The 23,658-nt window shown below is 40.2% G+C and overlaps 1 protein-coding gene across 50 annotated transcripts in view; it reads left to right on the top strand.

Annotated features, from left to right (window-relative positions):
• Positions 1-23,658, top strand: part of ERC2 (ELKS/RAB6-interacting/CAST family member 2) — a 973,896-nt gene that overhangs the window by 16,626 nt on the left and 933,612 nt on the right. For all 50 annotated transcript variants that reach the window (XR_013527394.1, XR_013527393.1, XR_013527389.1 and 47 more), the window contains exon 2: positions 19,126-19,922. Coding sequence is in view for 29 of the 50 variants with exons in the window: in XM_035274352.3 (XP_035130243.1) it covers positions 19,266-19,922 (657 nt within the window). In the remaining 21 variants the exon portion in view is untranslated. The remainder of the gene's footprint in view (positions 1-19,125; positions 19,923-23,658) is intronic.

Below are 23,658 nucleotides of genomic sequence, written 5' to 3'. Positions count from 1 at the left end.
TACTGTTATCCGTTCATAGACAAAAGATTTTACTCAATTACTTGATGATTTACTTACTGCACTTGCTGACTCTCATTTACTCTAATTTCTATTTTTAGAGGGGTTTCTGCGGACCATTCAGCACCCTGAACTTGATCCTTGTTGAAGCCTCCAATGTGACTCTTCAATGGTTTTCAGTCATATTTTTGAGAGACTCCAGTTAGGATGTAACGTTTATTCGTTCTCTTCTTTCCAGAATACATAGATGAATACTTGTCTCCATAATTTGCACATTGGAGCCATTCTCCACCCCTCGTTGATTGTGGTCTTTTTTTTAAAATAGCTTTGCTAGAATTTTTCCTCATGTCTGTGATTATGCCTGTATTCTTTTCTGGTAAAAAGCTATTTACACATAATACTTATGCCGTTGTAAATGTAGCAAAATTCTGTGTGATTGGATTTTTAGGGCCAATGGGGCAGAGTTGTTATTCTTCTATCATTTTCTCAGAAACATCTGTTAGTTGACCGACAGAAGATTTTTTTAGTGTAAGACCCAATAATTCCTGAATATTCTTTTTTGTAAGTATACTATAACTGAAGCTTTGCCAACTGACATTTTACATTTGCAGATGAAAGGAAATGCACAGATGTTTTAAAAACGAATCTGAAAACCTTATTTATTTCTTCAGTGCAGCTACTTAATTTGTTCCATTTATGAGACTTTATGAGGCAATGAAAATGCTGTTATAATCAGCATATTTTATTAACCATAGATTATTTTAATTTTATTTAACAACTCAAATTATTTTTTATTTTTACTGTTTGTTGTTTGGAGTTTTGCTATTTATTTAATTTTTATTTTTTAGAAATAGGATCTCTCTCTGTCACCCAGGCTGGAGTGCAGTGACATGATCATAGCTCACTGCCACCTTGAACTCTTGGACTCAAATTACTCTCCTGCCTCGGCTTCCCAAGTATTTAGGACTGCAACTGCACACCACCATACCCGCCTTGTTTATTTTTAAATTTTTTTTTGTAGAGATGGGGCCTTGCCATGTTGCCCAGGCTGGTCTCAAACTCCTGGCCACAATTTATCCTCCCAGCTTGGTCTCCCAAAATGCTGAGATTAAAGGCATGAGCTACCACATCTGGCTGTTTTGCTCTATTTTTAACTTGTGTATTTAGCTGTGTACTAGATAATAGTCTATTCCTTTAAGAAAAGCTTTTAGGGGTTTCAGATTTTTAATTTAATACTTTGAAAGAAATTGATGGAGTCTGAAAGACAAATAATGGAACTGGTTAATGAAAAGAACAGTTAACTAATATTTGAGCATGCAGAGCCCTTGCCTTGTAGTGTGGAAGATAGCCTCTTTACTCAAGTACCTTGCCATAAAATGTGAGCCAAGGCAGCTGAACATGTAATCATGCTAAATCTATACATGGAAAACAGTAATTACAAAATGAGTTTGGGGGAACTAAAGGAGAGCGTACTGTTGTGTAGATAGGCATGTTTGAGTTACATAGAGCCTTTTGGAGAATGATGGGAAAGCATTTTTGAAAATCTCTGCTGTGTTAAGCTGGACTTTCCCCCTACAGATTCATATCATTATGGCATTCATAGATAAAATGGTTTATTACGGGGACTTTCAATACCTACAGATGCATAATTTTGTAGCTTGCAGATCATGGGGGAAGGCAATGTCCATTTTTCTCTCTAGTTTTAAAGAACTGGGGTTGATGTCTTGAGCGCTTTTGAATAGCAGGTTGAGTTTGACTCCGAAGTGTCTGACAGGGCCAAGATTAGTGAACTGAGAGAATTCTATGGCAACTTTGAGGTTTAAAGCCACTGTGTCACATTCTGGTAGCTTTGGGCTTATCAAGGTTAACTTCTGTTGATCATTAGCTGTGTGCTAGGTATTGTGCTAAGTACTTTCTTATATCATCTCATTTAATTTTTCCCAAATCCATATGAAAAGTCTAATATCCCCATTTTACAGATGAGAAAAGTGAGGGTCAGAGCAAATACTTTGCTCAAGGTTGCACATTCAGAAGACGGAATATGACTCCAGCCAAATCTGATTTTGAGGCTCCCCTTTTTCTTTTTAAAACACTGTGTCTCTCCTCTCTGGCTATAATTACAAAATTGTCCTATAGCTGCCATGGAAGTGATTTTAGTGATATGATGAAAATGTCATAATATTAAATCATTTTTTCAATTATTCCAAAGTTGTTTTGCATAGCTCCTGTGTTCCCTTACTCCTGGGCAAGAGGGCCTACTTTGGTTCTCCTCTGACTACAACCCTCCACTGCGGGAAGAGTCCAAGGGGCCAATGCAGGCGCCCACCTGGAGTCTGTGCCTGACATTCTAGAGTCCACTCTGGGTACCCATAGGCCTGTGACCTCCCTGCCTAAATGACCCTGAGTTGTCTTCCAGAATCTGCTTGGGATTTTTTACCCAGTCCATCCTCTCAGGGGCAAACCATGCTACCAATGTGCACATCCGTAGGCCTGGGGTTGCGGAGGGGCACCTCTGTGTGTCGTTACAGATCAGGTGTCAGCAAACTACTACCCATGGGCCAAATTCAACTACCACTTGTTTTTATAAATAAAATTTTACTGGAACACAGCCATGCTTATGTGGTTTCAAATTGTCTGTGGCTGCTTTCGGGCTGAAATGGCAGAGTTGAGTAGTTACGACAGAGACCAAATGGCCACAAAACCTAAAATATGTACTCTTTGGCCTTTTACAGAGAAAGTTTGTGGAGTCTTGGTATAGCTAGAGCAAGCCTAGCTTGCATAGAGCAGAGTTCATATGTATGAGGCCCCTGGGATATGGTTGGGCCAGAGGTGGGGAAGAAGGGTGTTGGCGGGGAAGCGGGGGGTGGGTGGTGAGATGTCTTCCTCCTGCCACAATGTTTTGGCAGGAACTCTAAGGAGTCTAAGTATTCTAAGTTCAAAATTTAAATCTCATCTTCCCCATCTCTGTATTCATCAACGTAGTGGGGTAGAATGTGTTTTGTTTTCCAGTTTCTTAGCTCAGTTTGTAACTTTAAATGTATAGACACATGATATCTGTGCCTCCATTTGTACTCTTGTCCTGGGCTCCAAGAGTGTTAGCACCAATGTAAAAACCTGGGGTGCAGTGTAGGGGTTTATAATAGGAGGGAAGAGAGACCCCAACAAGGAATTGCGCATATTAATATGAATTTGTAAGGTGTGGAAATGCTTTTGGGTCGTATATGGATTATATGATATGAGGCTTTTGGGATGCTGATAATGTTCTAAGTCTTGAGCTAGACAGTGGTAAGATAGGTGTGCTCACTATATAAAAATTAATTAACCGGTGCAGGCTGGGCATAGTGGTTCATTCCTGTAATCTCAGCACTTTGAGAGGCTGAGGCGGGCAGATCACTTGAGGTCAGGAGTTTGAGACCAGTCTGAACAACATGGTGAAGCCCCATCTCTCCTAAAAATACAAAAAATAGCCGGGTGTGGTGGTGAGCATCATCACCCAGTTACTTGAGAGGCTGAGGCAGGAGAATCACTTGAACTCGGGAGGCAGAGATTGCATTGAGCCAAGATCACACCACTGCACTCCAGCCTAGGTGATAGACCGAGACTCTGTCTCAGAACAAAATCGATTAACCTGTGCAATTAAGGTCTATATGTGTTATGCTTTAATAAAGTTTATAAAAATAAATGAAAAGAGAATAAATATATTAAAATTAAATATGTAATGTAAATAATACATAGGTGTTTATATTTTATAAATATTACAATAGATATACAAATATTAATATATTAAAATATATGTAAAATAAACAGCCCTTGCTCCCAGTTTAATTTGTCCAAATCCAAAATGCTGGAACCCGTCTGCCACTTTAGCTGGAAGTTCCGAATCTGTCCACTAGAGCTCCTTCCCAACCTTCCCCACTTCTTCCTGTCTCCCTCTCTTTCCTCTCCTCCCCGCTGCTTCAGGCTTACACTGCCCCAAAGCGAGGGGGATATGGATATAAATCCTACATCCAAATCTAGAGATTGGTCTGTCCAACCAGTTTACCACACGATTACATCTTGATGCCACAAGGTGTCGCTCTTGAGACTGATCTCCCTTGGACTGAAAGATGCTGTGCCCGCCCTTTGTGGTCCCTCCCCACTCTGTGGTCCTGCAAGGAAAGGCCAACCCAGTCCCCCGTGGCCAAGCTTAGACACGGTGTGCCATGTAGGGTGTAGCTGATGCTATTGGTCCCCCACCCACATCTCCTCAGCACTCATGACCTGTACGGGAACATGAGAGCTTTTGCTTCGGCCTCACTTGGGAGTGCCAGGGTAGCAGCCCTCAGCTCATGATGGCGTTCCTTGCCCTTCCGGAGGCGCACCTATGAGGCCGGTTCTCCACTGCCTCTAAGAGCTCCTTCCGGTTGCTTGCAGCAGAAACTTTCTCGAAAACTGCACCCTCGGCAGGGTGTGGTGGCTCACGCCTGTAATCCCAGCACTTTGGGAGGCCAAGACCGGTGGATCGCTTGAGGTCAGGAGTTTGGGACCAGCCTAGCCAACATAATGAAACTCTGTCTCTACCCAACAGTACAAAAATTAGCTGGTGTAATGGTGGGCATCTGTAATCCCAGCTATTTGGGAGCTGAGGCAGGAGAATCGCTTGAGCCTGGGAGTTGGAGTGAGTCGACATCCCACTCTGTCCCAGCCTGGGTGACAGAGTGAGACCATGTCTCAAAAAAAAAAAAAAGGAAAAAGAAAAAGAAAATGCGCCCTCTATTGAATTCCTTCACTTACTTGTTTTTGTTCCAAATTGTCCTCTCAGTACTTCCTGGGAATACCTTCTAAATGAACCACCTACACCCACATTCTTGTCTCAGCATCTACCTGTGGGGAACCCCAACTGGGACATATAGACATCCTCATGAGTTACAGCCCTGTGCACAGCTTCATGCCCCACTGTACAGGCTCCAGCTTGGCGGGGTCTCCAGAAGCGTCCGGCCTTACCCACAGGCTTTGTCCATTTGGGCTTCTCCATGGCTACTGGGTCACTTGTCCTGAGTCCCAATCACCAGCCTGGACTTCCTCTACCTTGAAATAATTATTTTATTTCTGGGAACTCTAGGTCTGGTGAAACTATGCTAATTTCTTCCCATAGATCTCACTTACTCTGAATCCTGGGCACCTGGGACTGGGGTGTCAGTGACTTCCCTCCTTGGAGGTTCCCAGATCATTGTGCATAAAGACTCCTACAAGATTTCACGTTTTCCAAACCAGGGATCTGAGCAGGGGCAGCCTTGATTGGGTTATGAAAGATTTCTTTACACCTTAGCCAGAGGATTCAGGCTACCTAGTCTAGCCCTACTTTAACCTAAACAAGGGGGCCATTTTGATGACCCTTGGCCAGTCATCTTCTCTTATAAAAAAAAAAGATAGCATGTCTTTCACACCATAATAATAATAATAATAAAGCATGCTTTGAGAGAATATAACTGAGGGACCTGAATTGAATGGGTTAGACCTTGTAGAGGGTATGCTATTGAAACTGTGATCTAAGCAATCGAATAGGAAATAATGGGAATTAGCCTTGCAAAGACAACAGCTGGAGTGAAGGCTCTGAGACAGGAAGGGACCCTGTCAGAGTCTGTGAAGGAGAGAGTGGCAAGAGAGGAGGCGAGGACTGTTGGCAGTGCTCAGGTCCTGCAGGCTCTCAGGTCTTGGGAAGTGTTTTGGTTTTGTCTACAGAGCAATGGAAAGCTTTCAAAGGGTTTTAGCTGGGTAAGGGGAGATATTTTAGGATTGCAATTGTATCTTAAAACAGTTTAGCTGATATTTTGGAAATAAGAGTGGAAATGATAAGAAAAGAGGAGAAGCTTTAGGAGGTATGAGGTAGCTTATGCAAGAGTCATGTTGGTTTAAGTGGAGTGGAAGCAAGGGAGAAGATTCAAGAGCAATTTTGGTGGTAGATTTAATAAGATTTCGTAAAGGATTTGAAGAGGGTGGTGAAAGAGAATGAATTGTTTAAGATCTTATATGTGAATAGAGTGGTAAAAACTGTAAATACCTATTGGGGGAAGCAGGCAGAAAAAGAATCAGACTGAATATAAGATAATAGGGAGTGGAGGGGATTGTGGCAAACTGGAGGGTGCATGCTCTCTCTTGAAGGGGCAGCTTCTGGTTGCTCTAGCCAGTTATTGCCATGCAGAAAGGTGAGCCTGACATTGTCAGATTTTCAGATTTTTAAGGAAATGTCAAATCTGGATTTTAATGTGAAATGTATCTTTTTATGTTGGCAACTATTAATAGAAATTCTAAACGACACTGTGCTAGCTATACACAGCACATCTGCAGGTGACACCTGGCTCCTGGGCGGCCATTGCTTGCTTGAGATCTGTTTTCCTCTAGAAAGGTTTTAGAATTAGTAGTCTGTGACACAGAATTTTGGGAAAGTTAGGGATGCTGATCAGAAAAAAAAGGATGTTTTAAGTTGGCAAAATCTTGGGAGATACTGATGATCTCAGCTCACGTGGTCTGTCAGCAGGGCTCAGGTGATGGGCCGAGGCTGGGACCTGTGGAAATTAACTTAACCTAATTTAGAGCAGATAGCAGGAAGTGCTTTTGTCTTAAAATAGACCATTCCAGACCATGATAGTCTGAGATACTTGAGGTAGACAGGAACTGAGGTTCTCCCCAGCCTTTTCCCCTGTGAGCTTATAGTTCAAGAGTCCTTAAACCTTTTAAGAGAGTGAGTGGATGAGTGCATATCTTATTTATGAATCCACATGCAGTTAGAGAAAGCATTCTCACAGGTTCATAAAGCCATCTTCTATTTTAGTTTGTTTGAGCCATACGTGGAACTTACCCTTGCACTTTGAATTTTATTCATGAGATGCTTTTAACGTGAAGGGTGTTGAGAAACTAATTTCTTTGGTGTCATAATTTTTTTTGATGCCAGCAACATTTGCTTGTTTTTGTACACAGTTGGATCTAATTAATAATTTATGCATCTTACTGTTGCACATCATAAACACATAAAATAGCAGGTATTTTTAAAGAGTTAAAAGAGTCCAATGATTGAAACTGTCTTGGCTTCATAATAAGTCTTTACAACAGTAAGATCTTGACTCTACCTTTTTTTCCTAAAATGCATATATAGGTGTGTGGAAAAGCTTAAAAATAATTTTCTTTAAGTCAGGAATTGGTAATGGAAGACATGATTGCATTATTGATTGGTGAATAAAGTTGATCTTTTTTGCTCTTTCTCAGAGATTCATTTTATGGAATTAGAAAGAAATCAGGAAAGATGAGAAATTAGGAGACAACAACAACAACAATAACAAAAGCCCAAGTGTCAAAACAGGTACCTTAAAATATATCAGGGAAAGGAAGCATAGCTGGGTGGGGCTTGGCGAGGATGTGAGTGACTCAGTAGAATAAATAGGAATCATGAGGCTTAGGGGGACACGACAGCCATGGGGACCTGCCGTTGCTTTATGTTGTCAACTGATTTTTTTTCCTTCTTCCAGGAAATTGATATCACTCTATGCACTGCAGCCTTAGGGGTGAAATGGTCCCAGGAAACCATACCTGCTCTTTATAAATTTTGTGGAACAAACTAATTCCCAAATAGTGGTGAGCCTATGTCACTAACTAAAATTTATTGTTAAAAAGCAGGTGTATAGTGGTGAAGACGTTATCCCTTTACCATTTTGATGGTCTGTGAATGTCCAGTTTGGTAAGTTCAGTGGAATTGAACATAATCTCTCGTCCATTGCGATCTTCGCGGTGTAAGCAGCAAGGTGTTTCCACAGCATCTTACTGCAGCCTGTCAATGGCTGACATATATTCCTTTTAACAATCTGGCTTCTTTATCAAGGTATGAAAAATAAATACAGAATTATATTTATTTCATGGCCTAGTAGGGCTGAAACTTCAACCAGTCATTATTTTGACCTTCTGTCTTTTCCCATTAGAGGTCAATTCTGATTGTTTTGGGTTGGTTTCATGTCCCTGCCCTTAAAGCACTCCTGTAATCATCTTCCTCTCAAATCCTGTTAGATCCGAGGTAAAGAAAGCTCTTACTGAGAAAGTCCATTCCAGGGAGCAAACTGCCCATAGTCAGAAGCTGTGTCTGTCTCAATCATTGCCTTATCCCCAGGATTCAACAGTGGGAGTTAAGCTGATGCTTAAAAAATAAATTCAAGTGTTCAGTGAAATGTTTTCAGATGTTCTGAAGGGAAGAGGATTTTGTTGTCAAATAAATTTTGGAAAAGCGACATTATATATTTAATTTTGGGATAGACAGTACATATGAGTGTCCTAAAGTCTCTGAGACATCTTTGGGTAAAATGAAACCCCAGAAGGCTTGTTTATCTCAACATTTGTCAGACTGTTCAGGAAGTGCAGTCTAAAGCAGAGCTGGAGTAGCACAATGTTGCTATTTAATAAATACTTCTGGGCTGGGCATGGTGGTTCACGCCTGTAATCCAATAACTTTGGGAGGCTGAGGTAGGTGGATTACTTGAGCTCAGGAGTTCAAGATCAAACCTGGGCAACATGACAAAACCCCGTTTCTACAAAAAATACAAAAATTACCCAGGTAAGGTGGTATGCACCTATGGTCCCAGTTCTCTGGAGGCTGAGGCACAAGAGTTACTTGAGCCTGGGAGGCAGAGGTTGCAGTGAGCCTAGATGGTACCACAGCACTCCAACCTGGTGACAAGAGTGATACTCTGTCTCAAAAATAAATAAATAAATACTTCTTAAGGTGTATTTACTGAATATGTAGTGCTAAAATCCTGAGTTTGGTATTTCAGATCTTTTTTTTTTTGTGACCTCAAGAGGAGATGGTAGCTTCTGGGATATGTTGAGAGTAGAGTAGAAGCTGTGAAGGAAAGATAGTCAAGAGTAAGGATGTGAGTATAAATTGTTTCGTTTTGATTTAAAAAAATTAACATTAATTTTATAGAGATGCATTCTCACTTTGTTGCCCAGGCTGACCTTGAACTCCTGGGCTCAAGCTTTCCTTCTGCCTCAGCCTTGCCAAGCAGTGGGACTATGGGCACACACCACTGTGTCCAGCTATTTTATTTCGATTTTATAATTTTTTTAGAATTTATCCTAGGGCAGGTTGGGCACAATGGCTCATGCCTGTAATCCAGCACTTTGAGAGACTGAGCCATGCAGATCACTTGAGGTTAGGAGTTTGAGGTCAGCCTGGCAAAATGCCGTCTCTACTAAATATACAAAAAATGAGCCGCTTGAAGCTGGGAGGCGGAGGTTGCTGCTGTGAGTGGAGACTGTGCCACTGCACTTTAGTGTGGACAACAGAGCAAAACTGTCTCAAAAAAAAAAAAAGAATTTATCCTAGGGAAGTAAGAGCTTTATGAATCTGAATACTACTCACAGAACATTGAAAAGCTTTATCAATTAAAATAATAAAAAAAAAGCTTTATCAATTACAATATTAATTATTATATTTCCACTTTAAAAATAAATTACCTAAGTGTTCTATAGTAGGTGATTAGTTAAATAAATGATTAGAAAGCCATGAAATGAAGCATTAAGTGATTGTTTCAGTTCTTTTGCGGTGCAACAAAAATCTGTAAAACTTCCCACCATTCAGTGGGTTGATTGGTGGTCTTGTTACGTATAGTGATGGTTGTTATTCATGCAGCTGATTTCAGATGGTGCCTGGGCTGGGCTTCAAGCTCCAAGACGGCCTTACTTACTCTGTTGGTGTCTTTGCGCTGACTCTTGGCTGAGTGCTTTGGTTCTCCTTCATGTGGTCTCTCTCTCTATGTGATATTTCATCTTCTAGGGCCTTTCTGTGTGGCTCCTAATTTTAGCATGATAGCTCAGACTTCCTGCATCATGGCAGCTGAGTGTGAAGAGAGCAAAATCAGAAACTGTCAAGCCTCTTTAGGGTTAGACTCAGACCTGAAACAGTGTCACTTTTGCTGTATTTGTTGGTCTAAGTGGGTCACAAGGCCAGTTCAGATTCAAGGAGAAGGGAGATAGAATCAATTTCTTGATGGAGCTAATGGAACTAGAGGCAACTGTGTACAGGAAGGAGAGGAATTTTGATGGCCATCTTCAGAGACTCATAGTGGCTGTTAAAAATCATGTTTTATAAAAATATTTTGTGGCATCTATGTTAAGTGGAAAAAGGAGATGACATTAAGATAAAACAGGGAGAAAAAGGAAAATACAAGACTATATAGTCTTTATATAATTTGATTTATATAGTCTTTATATTGTCTGGTTTTGTCTAAAGCTACACACACACACACACACACACACACACACACACTTAAAAGGAATTGGAAGCAACATAATACATACTGGCTGGTTTTGAACTTCTGTCATCAAGCAATCCTCCTGCCTCAGCCTCCTGACTAGCTGGGATTTCAGCAGGAGTCAGCATGTCCTACCAAGCCCATTCAGTTTTATGTGTGTGTTCTACGAAACATTTCAGGAATAGAGAAGACTGGTATTATGCTAACTTGTTAACAGGGGTTATCTATGAGTGACAGGATTGAGAGCGTTTTCATTTTCTGTTTTATGCATATTCGTATTTTCTAAATTTTCTATAATTATTAGTTGTTTTAACAATTAAGAAAAAGCTAATAAGCAAATTAGAAAGTATTGACAAATACCAAAGATTGGACAATATATGAGTTAAATTTTATAATCCCAATGCTATACAATGTGAACTATAAAGTTTTATCACAAAATTTCTATCCACTTAGATTTTAAAATATATTCTTCTCAATAATTCCTGGGGTATAAAAATTTCAAAATAAAAACAGCAAGGTATTTACAAATGACAATAAGAGTTTTATACATGCAATCCTGGAATATGCAGCCATGGGTATAATTTATATGCATTCATTAGGAAGTGCGATTAAAGAGAAATGAACATTCAATGCAAAAGGGCAAAAAATAACATAAAGGAAGTAGAAATTATTATTAAATATAAAGAGATATCAATGAAATGGAAAATAAGATGCAGTAAAATATATCAATAAACCCAACAGCTGTATCATTGAAACTCGAAGAAAATAGAGAAACATTTGTTATATTGTCATCAAGGAAAATAGAAAAAATACAAACAACATTGGGAATGAGATGAGGACATAACCAAAGATCTTTTAAAATTTTTAAAAGAAAAGTTATACAAAGCAAAGCGAATAAGACTGAAAAATCTACATGGAATGGACTGTTTATAAAGAGACATTTGAATGGTAATTGGCACAAAATTGGTAGCAAACCCAAATAAACCAGTAAACATAGTAAAAAAAAAATGAAAAGATAATCAACAACCAAGCTCAATTCTGTGTTTTTTGCTTTTTATAAAAGACTGGGTTTCTCCCTCCACCACCCAGGCTGTAGTGCAGTATAGTGCAGTCATGGCTCACTGCTGCCTTGAACTCCTGGGCTCAAGTGATCCTCCTGCTTCATTCTTTCCCAAGTAGCTAGGACTACAGTAACACACCACCACACTGGGCTAATTTAAAAATATTTTTTAGAGACAGAGTATTGCTATATTGCCCAGGCTGATCTTGAACTTCTGTCCTCAAGCAATCCTCCTGTCTTGGCCTCCTCAGTAGCTGGGGTTACAGCAGGAGTCAACATGCCCTGCCAAGTCCATTCATTTTTATGTGTGTGATATACAAAACATTTCAGGAATAGGAAAGACTGGTATTATGCTAACTGTTCCAGAACATATGAAAAATGGAAAGCTGCTTAATCTATCTATGATACTCGCATAAATCTGGTATTAAACCTAGAAAAGGAGAACCCAAGAAAACTGTGGGCCAGTGGCAACATATATTGCTTTTTAAATAAGGAAACATTATTTCAAACAAGATAATACATCTTTTCATGTTATATGATATATGTATATGTATTTCCAAAGGGAACAAATTAACTTTTTGTTTGTTGGTTATTGCAATTTTCCAAAGCCTTGGCCAGGTAGGCAGGTAAATTCACTGAGGATTAAATCTATGTGGGTGTAAATTTTATGGACCTCAACCCTAGCCACAGACTTCAGAAATGTATATCTCTAGATACAAAGGGAGCAGACAGAGGAGGCCAAGTTAGATTACATCACTTCTTCTAGGAAGACAACTCTATAAGTACTGGTCCAGCTAGGAGCTAGGTATCTACATTCTAAGCAGAGGAAAGATAACAAATTCAGTTAACTGTTAGAATCATAGAAAATATTTTTTTTAATTACAAAAGTATATATCATCATTATGTTATCAGAACACCAGTGTTTCAGTCCAGGTTCTGCTGCTCACTGCATAGAAGGCCAAGTGGAGACAAGTATTACCAGGGAAGAAGGCTTTAATCAGGTGCTGCAGCTGAGGAGATGGGAGATCAGTTTCAAATCCATCTCCTTGAGTGACTCACATAAGGGTTTATATTGCAGGGAAGAAATGTAATCATGAGTGGGAAAACAGAAATTATGGAGGGATAAGGAAGAGGAGTTGGTCAACAGGAAGCAGATAGTGGCCAAAGCAATTATGACAGGTGAGGGGTCTGACATCTCATTGTCCAAATGCAGTGATCTGGTGAGTTTCAGCTCCTTGGCACTCTCTGGGAGTCCTGATGGTTGGGTTCCTGAGAAAGGATCTCAGATAAGACAAATGCAACTTTCTCAAGTTTCAAAACTGGGAGGATAAATTATTATATTTATTCAAATAAACCATTAACATCAGCTCTATGGGACTGTCAGTTTCAATTATAGAAAATTTAGAGTATGCAAATAAACAAAAAGAAGAAAATGAAAACCTTTTGGAATCCCACCACTGGTAACATTTTGATATATATCATTCCAGCCTTCTCTGCTGGTGATTGTATGTGTATGTGTGTGTTTTACAACAGTGTGAGTAAGTCACAAAATTGTTTTGTAGTGTGCTCCCCTTGCCACCAGTATGTCATGAACATCTTTCTGTCTTGTTAAATATTCATATAACTGCCTGTTCCACTCTTCCACCGTCTGTCTCTCTCATCATTTATGTCACTGAATTCTTACGTTAGAACAGTTGATCCACTCTTTTTTACACTACAGATTATTCATATAAAAATCTTCAATACAAAATTATTTTTGTGTATTTTCAAGAAAAACAAAATTGGGCCTTGAGCAACATAAATATTTGAAATCAAGTTCTTTAGTTAGAAACAGGTATATAATTTTTAAAGACCTGTTTAGAGAAAGGTGAAACCTTTATAAAAAACATTTTTTCATACTATATGTGTCACTATAAGTGACAGAAGTCTCATCCAGAATTGAATGTAGCAAAATGGAAATTTATGGACAAATGCATCAGTTATCCATTATTCTTGTTATGTGGCAAAACAACCAACCACAAAACATCAGTGACATACTAAGAAGCATTTATTAAGTGCATAAGTGTGGTGTTTAGCTGATCTCAGCTGGGCTCGCTCATGCCCCTGTGGGCTGGTTAGCTAGGCAGTTCTTCTTTCTTTGGCTGAGCTTGCTCACACATCTTGGGGCTGCTTGGCTGTTGGCTAGGACAACTTGGTTCTATTTTATATTTTTTGTCTTCTGTCAGGCTAGACTGGGAATATTCTATTTGGTATGGTAGAAGAACATGAGCAAGAGAGGAAACATATGTTTTTCTTAAAGTGTCTGCTTACTTCACATTTGTTATCACCTAAGTGGACAAATAAAGTCACATGACTGAACCTAGCATCACATTGGGAAAACACTGCCAAGACATATACAAAAGCAGGAGTGGGGAGATCCAAGATGGCCGAATAGAAACAGCTCCGGAGTGCAGTTCACAGTGAGAAGAATGCAGAGGGTGAGTGATCACCACATTTCCAGATGAGTTTTTACTGCCCACAGACCAGGAGATTCCTGGGCTGAAATTTGCCACAAGTTTCCAGAATGGCTGTTTCAGCCAGCACTGTGGGTCTCCACATAAAAACTCACACAAATCCAGGTGGCCGTTTCAACAGGCACCTGGAACACCTGGGATACAGAGCCACCCAGTCAAATGAAAAAAAGGGGAATGAAACAGGGAGCCATGTGATCCGGCTTAGTGGGTCCCACCTCCAACAAAGACCAGAAATCTGAAATGCTCTGGATTGAGAGTTTTGCAGCAAGCACAGCTGGACCCAGGATGGTTCAGCTCGGTGCGGGGAAGGGCATTGTCCATTACTGAGGCAGTCCACCATTACTGAGGCAGTCTGCCATTACTGAGGCATTCCGCCTTTACTGAGGCAGTCCGTCATTACCAAGGCAGTCCACCATTGCTGAGGCAGACCACCGTTACAGAGGCAGGTCTAACTGTACCTCTGTAAACAAAACCGCAAGGAAGTTCACACAGCAACTGGGCGGAGCTCACAGCAGCTCAGTAACACTTCTGCTGGCAGACTGTGACTAGGCTACCACCTTGTTGGGCAGGGCATCTCTGAAAAAAGGCAGCAGCATGTCAGAAACTTAAAAATAAAGCCCCACATTCCCAGGACAGAGCACCTGGGAAAAAAGGCATTTATGAGTTCCACTACAGCAGACTTAAACTTACCTGCCCAGTAGCTCTGAATGGAGCAATGGAGCTCCCTACTCAGCACGTGAGCTTCTATAAGGGACAGATTTTCTCCTCAAGCAGCTCCCTGACCCCTGTATATCCAAAGAGATACCTTGTAAAGGAGCGCTCAGGCTGACATCTGATGGGTACCCTTCTGGGATGAAGATAACAGAAGAAGAAACCAGCAGCAAACCTTACTGTTCTGCACCCTACCACAGGTGATCACCAGGCAAGCAGAGTTTGGAGTAGATCTCCAGCAGTCCTATAGCAGAGGGGCCTGATGGTTAGAAGGAAAACTAAAAAGCAGAAAGAAATAACTTCAACATCAACAAAAAGGACAACCACTCAGAGACCGCATTTGAAAGCCACCAACTACAAAGACCGCAGGTAGATAAATCCACAAAGATGGAAAGAAACTAGCACAAAAAGGATGAAACATCAAAAATCAGAATGCCTCTCCTCCTCCAAGGGATCACAATTCCTCACCAGCAAGGGAACAAAGCTGGATGGAGAATGAGTCTGATAAATTGACAGAAGCAGGCTTCAGAAGGTAGGTAATAACAAACTTCTCTGAGTTAAAAGAACATATTCTAACCCAATGCAAAGAAACTAAGAACCTTGAAAAAGAGATGAAATGCTAATGAGAATAAACAGCTTAGAGAAAAATATAAATGACTTGATGGAGCTGAACAACAAAACAAGAGAACTTTGTGAAGCATACACAAGTTTCAAAAGCTGAATCAACCAAGCAGAAGAAAGGATATTGGAGATTAAAGATTAACTCAATGAAATAAAATGAGAAGTCAAGATTAGACAAAAAAGTGAAAAGAAATGAACAAAGCCTCCAAGAAATATGGGATTATGTGAAAAGACCTAATCTACATTTGGTAGGTGTACCTGGATGTGATGGAGAGAATGAATCCAAGCTGGAAAACACTCTTCAGGATATTATCCAGGAGAACTTCCCCAGCCTAGAAAGGCAGGCCAACATTCAAGTCCAGGAAATACAGAGAACACCACAAAGATATTCCTTAAGAAGAGCAACCCGAAGGCACATAATCATCAGATTCACCAGGGTTGAAATGAAGTTAAAAAATGCTAAGGGCACCCAGAGAGAAAGATTGGGTTACTCACAAAGGAAAGCCCATCAGACTCACAGTGGATATCTTGGCAGAAACCCTACAAGCCAGAAGAGAGTGGGGGCCAATGTTCAGCATCCTTAAAGAAAAGAACTTTCAACCTAGAATTTTATATCCAGCGAAACTAAGCTTCATAAGCAAAGGAGAAATAAAATCCTTTATGAACAAGCAATTGCTGAGAGATTTTGTCATCACCGGGCCTGCCTTACAAGAGCTCCTGAAAGAAGCAGTAAACATAGAAATGAAGAACCAGTACCAGCCACTTCAAAAACTTACCAAATGGTAAAGACCATCAACACAATGAAGAAACTGCTTCAACTAACAGGCAAAACAACCAGCTAGCATCAAAATGGCAGGATCAAATTCATGTGTAACAATATGTGTAAATGTAAATGTAAATGGGCTAAGTGCCCCAATCAAAAGACACAGACTGGCAAATTGGATAAAAAGTCAAAACCCATTGGTGTGCTGTATTCAGGAAACCCATCTCACATGCAAGGACACACATAAGACATAGGCATTGTCAAGGACTTCATGACTAAAACACCAAAAGCATTGGCAACAAAAGCCCAAATAGACAAATAGGATTTAATTAAATTCCAGAGCTTCTGTACAGCAAAAGAAACAATCATTAGAGTGAACTGGCAATCAACAGAATGGGGAAAAAATTTTGCAATCTAACCATCTGACAAAGGGCTAATATCCAGAATCTATAAAGAACTAAAACAGATTTACAAGAAAAAAACAAGCCCATTCAAAAGTGGGCGAAGGATATGAACAGACACTTTACAAAAGAAGACATACATGAGGCCAACAAACATGAAAAAATGCTCATCATCACTGGTCATTACAGAGATGCAAATCAAAACTACATTGAGATACCATCTCACTCCAATTAGAATGGCGATCATTAAAAAATCTGGAGACAACAGATGCTGGAGAGGATGTGGAGAAAGAGGAACACTTTTACACTGTTGGTGGGAGTGTAAATTAGTTCAACCATTGTGGAAGACAGTGTGGTGATTCCTCAAGGACCTAGAAATAGAAATTCCATTTGACCCAGCAATCCCATTACTGGGCATATAACCAAAGGATTACAAATCATTCTGTTATAAACACAGGTGCACATGTATGTTCATTGTGGCACTGTTTACAATAGCAAAGACCTGGAAGAGACCCAAATGCCCATCGATGATCTATGATAGACTTGACAAGGAAAATGTGGCACATGTACACCATGGAATACTACGCAGCCATAAAAAATGATGAGTTCGTGTCCTTTGTAGGGACATGGATGAATCTGGAAACCATCATTCTCAGCAAACTGACACAAGAACAGAAAATCAAACACTGCATGTTCTCACTCATAGGTGGGTGTTGAACAATGAGAACACATGGACACAGGGAGGGGAGCATCACACACTGAATTCTATTGTGGGGGATTAGGGGAGGGACAGTGAGGGGTAGGGAGGTTGGGGAGGGATAACATGGGGAGAAATGCCAGATATAGATGACAGGGAGATGGAGGCAGCAAACCACATTGCCTTGTATGTACCTATGCAACAATCCTGCATGATCTGCACATGTACCCCAGAATCTAAAGTACAATTAAAAAAAAAGCAAGAGTAAATAATTGGTACCATTAATGCAATCAGTCACCTGGCATATGTAACTAAAATGAACTGGAAAGAGATGTATAGATGATAGATAATGATAACTTTTGTGACTGCTGGATCTGGAGTATGAAGTGATGTCATCTGGTTTGGTTTCACACTCTTTGAAGTTTAACCCTTGTTCTCTTGTACTGTCTTCACCCTCAGGGAGGCCCTTTCCACATTGTAGTACTTACAGCTCTATCTTGAAAGTAAGGAATTCCAGCTGAAGAAGAGTTTGTCTTTCCCAGCTGTTCCAGCCAGAGTTATAGTATCGAGTCTTGTTGGACCAATGTGGGTCACATGCCCATCACTCATACCATGTCTGGAGGATAGAATATGATGCTTGGGCAGGCTTGGGTCATGTTCCCACCCCTTGCACCATCCAGGATGGTGGAGTGAAGGGAGTCAACCTTACCTAAACCTGATAAACTGTGAGTAGGGGGTTGGGAACAATTTCTGTAAGGAAAATAGCAACAGTATTACCAGAAAGTGTGTATTTGGGAGAGTGGAAAGGGATGAATGATAGGCAGGTGAAAATAAAGGATGCCCCTGTATATTGCTATTAATGTACTTATCTCATTGAGACACTTACCTTCAAAACCTATTTATTGACTATTTGCTTCTTGGCATCAAACTAGGTATTTTATAAACATCTTATATTAAAATACTGAGTTAGGTGATATTACCTGCATTTTGTTGATTGCAGAGTAGAAGCTCATAACAAGGTAAATTTGTCTAAGGTTACTCAACTAGTTTGTATTAGCATGGAGATTTGAACCTCAGCTTGCCATTCTCGAATCTATTCTCTGATTGCTGTAAAGCTAAAGAAAAAGAAACACGCTAAAGACGTCCTAAGAGGAAGAACAGGAGGCCATAATGAGCCCCATTAAGGCCATATGGATGCTAAAATTGAAGAAATACTAACAGCGCTGTAGCCCCAGTTACATGAAATCTTCACTAATATACTTAAGTAATCATGATGAGAACCTCTTCTCCTGTGCCATTTCTGTACAGATATGAAATTGTTAATATGAATATTTAGGTCAACCAAAATGGGAAATAATTCTCAAGAGGCCAGCCTGAAAGATGTGTGAAAGAGGAAAGAGATAGGACTGTTGTTTTCTCTGGTAATAGCACTGAGGATCTGGCTATGTGTTTAGGCATCCCATTGGTTGACCTACCTCTCTTTCTTCTAGCTTCAGGATAGCCAGGAGGTTTCAATTCATTTGTCAATGCCAGTTGATTGGTGGTAAGCCGTCTAGAGTGTTGTGTTGAGAAAAATTCCAAACCTAGTGGAAAAGAGGACTGTTGTGGATTAGTGAGGTCTGTAATGAGTATAGAAGTCGAAGGTAACAACATGAATGCCAAATATTTGACATGAGGAAGCAGCAGCTTCTCAGAGTGACTTTCAAACCACATGCCTATGGGGGTTATACCCGGAAGGAGGGACCATTTTAAGGTCTTCCATGGGGAATTTTCTGGAGGTTCCAACTCTAACCTTAGCACAAACTAATATGGAGAGCTTAATTTTCCTAAGGAATAGACCTTATTTTTCACTTTGAGAATTTTTATCTTGTTTAGGGGCAGGGTGAGGGAATTTGTAAAACTTTCATGTGTAGTAGTAAAGTTTGAGAGTCACTTTTCTTTGTAAATGAACATTAGAGCTGTGACTCTTTCTGTCTATTATTAATCACCTATCTACATAGGTTCATCTATCTGTATATATTTAAAAATATAATGCAGTTAGAGTTGTAAAGAAGTTTGTTTTTAATTATTCTTTTTCTCACTTTGCAGGTCTCTGAGTGGAGTTATTTTCTGGTACAGACTGTGAAAAGAATGCAGTGAAAATTCTGGACAATCGTGGAAATATTAGCTCAAATCCCAACTTAGTATAGCATTTCTTCTCTTTAGTAACACCTCATAATAGAAGAAAAATGTATGGAAGTGCAAGAACAATCACCAATCTGGAAGGTAGTCCTTCCAGATCACCTCGTTTGCCAAGGTCTCCTCGTTTGGGCCACCGAAGAACAAGTAGTGGGGGAGGTGGAGGAACAGGCAAGACTCTGTCTATGGAGAATATCCAGTCCCTCAATGCAGCCTATGCTACGTCTGGACCCATGTATCTGAGTGATCATGAAGGGGTGGCTTCAACAACTTACCCAAAGGGCACCATGACTCTGGGAAGGGCTACAAATCGAGCTGTATATGGAGGCCGTGTCACAGCCATGGGGAGTAGTCCCAATATTGCTTCTGCTGGACTTTCCCACACAGATGTCCTTTCATACACAGATCAACATGGTGGTCTGACTGGCTCATCCCATCATCATCACCACCAGGTCCCCTCCATGTTGAGGCAGGTAAGAGACAGCACAATGTTAGATCTTCAGGCCCAGCTGAAGGAACTGCAGAGAGAGAATGACCTCCTCCGGAAAGAGCTCGACATCAAGGACAGCAAGTTGGGATCTTCCATGAACAGTATTAAGACATTCTGGAGTCCTGAGCTTAAGAAGGAGAGAGTCTTGAGGAAAGAAGAGGCAGCACGGATGTCTGTCCTCAAGGAGCAGATGAGGGTTTCCCATGAAGAAAATCAGGTAGGTCATGACTCATGTCAGTATTTTTCAGCCTTGACTTCTCACTGAGCAGTTGATGCTTTGCAGGTACCACGAACTGTGCAGAAGAAAATTTGGCATCAAGAAGTTTATGGCTTAGTGTGTGTTTGACTTGGACACTATGAGAGAGCATAGGAAATATACTGTTACAGCTTGTGATTTCCTTATTTTCCAATAACCTTTTCACGTGGTTGCAGAAGGGTAGAAGGGGGGTGGGGAGAATCACTCCTCATTGCCTAACTTTTGTACTTGGTTAACTTTGTTTTCTTTTTCAGCAGTTGCAACAGCTGTTTAGATGTGCCTCCTTTTGAACAGAAGAAGAAAATGTTAATTTCTGCAAGAATAAACACTTTAACAGGAACATTTAGAGGGCCACATTTGACTGGTGAATCAATTTTTATTTTGAAGCACCAGCACCGTTATTTCCTTCTAGAATGAGTGAAATTTGTTATCTAAGTAGCAAATAGAACAATATGAAATGGGATTCCATAAAATGGGTTGTTATATTAGAGATATACAATGAAGTTTAACTTGGTGTTTTGCCTTCATACATGCAGCATTAATTAACTATCTACTATGTGCAAGTCACCTTCATACTTTTCTTTGATCCATCTTTCATGCTACAGGAAGAACAGGTTCCCGGTATCTACCTGCATTTATGCTATTTTCCTGTTTTAAAGCCCTCAGTGTTTACTCATTGCCTCCGGGATACAGTCTACCTTCTTGACTGAACCCATAGCACTTCTACTAGAAGGCCTGGGCCAACCTTTCCAGCCTTTTCTTGTGCCCCCTCCCTCCACATCTGTGCTTTCTGCACCACTGCTTGGTAATTCCTGCACACACCCAAGGTTTGCACTGCATGCCCTTGCTCTTGCTGCTCCCTTCCACTGGTGGCCTTCTCAGCACCCCTGTTTCCTGCCACCTTCTGTTCAATTCCAGCCAGCCTTTATTTTCAAATCCTACCTATTCTGTGAGGCCTGTTTTATTTGCTGCTATTTTCTTTTTAAATGCTTACTCTATTTCCTAGAATGCTGCTATTTTTATAAGAGCTTTGGAATCAGACATACCTGGGTTTATTAAATTCCAGCTTCATCTCTCCTCTCTCTCTCTCTCTCTTTTTTTCATTGAGATGGGGTCTTGCTCTTTGCTTAGGCTAGAGTGTAGTGACATAATCATAGCTCACTGCAGCCTTGACCTCCTGGGCTCGAATGTTCCTCCACACCTCAGGCTTCTGAGTAGCTGGGACTACAGGCACACTACAGTCTGACAGTTAAAACCATTTTTTTTTTTTTTTTTGTAGAGACAAGGTCTTGCTATTTTACCAAGGCTGGTCTTGAACTCCTGGCTTCAAGGAGAAATCCCAGAGTTCTGGGATTGCATGCCTGGCCCCAGCTTCGCCTGTTACTCATGCTTATAGAAGTGTTAAGAGCTGGGGCCTAATGAGTGTGATACCACATGGCTCAAAAACTCCCAGATATTATTTAACTTTCTGAAGGAAATTGAGACAACTCTAAGTTGACTGAACCAGTGATTTTCCAATAACTGGCCTTCATGTTGGTCTAATGAAGTGCTCTGCCTTGCTTGGAGTTATCTGCTAATCCTCCTGTTTCCTTGGCTACCACTTCTTTGGAGTTTAAGCACCTGTAGAAGCATTTGTGATCTATATGAAAATCTGTCTTTTGTTTTCCTTCTATGTGTAGAAAACAATCACTTTATCCTTTTGATTATCTGACAGAGCCAAGGCTGGTTTTCAGATGGAGAAATGTGACTTTATAGTTGGAACTGAAAGCTTTGTTTTTACTCTGAAATGATGCTCTTCAGTATCATTTTTGTTTCTTTCTGGTTTTGCTGGTTCATGAAGTCTTGATGAACCTGTTTCTACAGTGTACATTTTCCCCCAGTTTTGTACTGGTTTTCTCTTCATTTTAGATTTTTTTGAAAATTGTTAAAGCAGTTTAGGAATGGTGCAAGTAGGGACAAAAAGTATGAAAGCTCTTCTCTCAACTGTTAGCTCCAAAGTGACTTATCTCATGCTTCTTTCATTAAATTTATCTTTGAGCACTGACCCCAATTATGCACATATATTTAATTATAAATTACAGGATGCATTATGCTGCCAACATATGATCTGTCTTCTATGACATTCACAAAGAGTTAAATGTGGATGAGATAGAGCAGAATAATACATAGAGATACACTTTAGTGACATATAAAACCTTTTTCACTTTTATTTAAAACATTTTGAACCACTTGTCCATTTCATGAGTGTTAGTTCAGTTTAGAGTAGGTGATATTCATAATTCCACTTAACTGTCTCACGTTGCCATATGTCAGGAGTGTGTGAATGCTTGAGGCACTTCCATTATCCCTTCCCTGTTCTGGTCTGTACTGTGATCACAGGATACCTTGGGTATTGTAGGTGAAATGTGACTGTGTGACATATGACTCAGTGAAAGCTCTGGTATTAATCTGTATATTTAATACAAGTAAAATGTAATTTTCTCTTTTAGATTAAAAAATATAAAATGAGGAAGAAGGATGGAGATTTTGAAAAGTTTACTTAAAATATGATGTGTTACAAAGTAAAAAATATAAAGATTGACAAAAAGCAAGTTATTAAAAAAAACTGTATTCCCTTTTTGGAAGTATATTAGGATCCCTTTTAGAAGTATAGGAGTACCCGTTGGTCAGGATAGGGTACGTTTTGCTGCAGTAACCAACAAACTTCAAATCTCAGTGGATTAACATATTAGAGATTTATTTCTTATTTGTCTAAAGTATAAAGCAGGTCAAGTGACTCTGTAGGACAGGTCTTTTCCATGAAGTGACTCAGGATCCAGAATTTCTGTATCTCAATGTGTGGCTTCAAGGGTTGCTACAGCAGGGGAAGAGAGTGACTGGAGGTGGCACATTGTTTCTTTAATTCTTTGAACTGAAAGTGACATAATTGAGGGGGACAGGAGGTGGAGTCCTCTCTTCTGTCCAGGAAAGGGAGGAGAGACAGATATATGGTGGATAACTACCAGTGGGGTTTTTATATTTGTCCAAAGTGGATCTAAGCGAAATAAAGTTTGGGGAACAATCTAACGTCTGCTATTGCTGTTGTTTCTATTATGCTGCTAGTGGTACCAGCAGATACCTGTTGAGGGCCTACTGTGTGCTAGGCATTGTGCTTAGTGCACTGTGTACATTATCTTATTTAGTGATTCCATCCGTCATCTGAGGTGGGTACTAGAACTTTCCTTATTTTACAGATGAAGCATATATATAGAGAGAATAAGCAACTTGTCCAACTTCACACAGTTGGTAAGCAGCAGAGCTGGGTTTTAAGGCATTGGTTTATTTCATGCCAAAGTCTAAGATCTTAACTTTATGTTCGCTACCTCCTTAAAAGATCACTGAGCTGTGATTTAGTATTATAGGAAGATCCTACTTCATACATGCTAGATGGAAAAATTACTGGTTTTGATAAGATCATTAAGAATGTGATTTATTATTATTATTATTTTGAGACAGGGTCTGACTCTGTCACATAGACTGGAGTGCAGTGGTGTGACCCTGGCTCACTGCAGCCTTGATCTCCTGGGCTCAGTTGCTCCTACCACCTCAGCTTTCTTAGTAGTTGGGACTACAGGTGTGCATCACCATGCCAGGCTAATTTTTGTAGTTTTTTATAGAGATGAAGGCTGGGCCTGAACTCCTCGGCTCAAGTGATCCT

This window comes from Callithrix jacchus, chromosome 15, assembly GCF_049354715.1.
Source record: "Callithrix jacchus isolate 240 chromosome 15, calJac240_pri, whole genome shotgun sequence".
NCBI lineage: Eukaryota > Metazoa > Chordata > Mammalia > Primates > Cebidae > Callithrix > Callithrix jacchus.
This window is presented reverse-complemented; position numbering and strand designations above follow the sequence as displayed.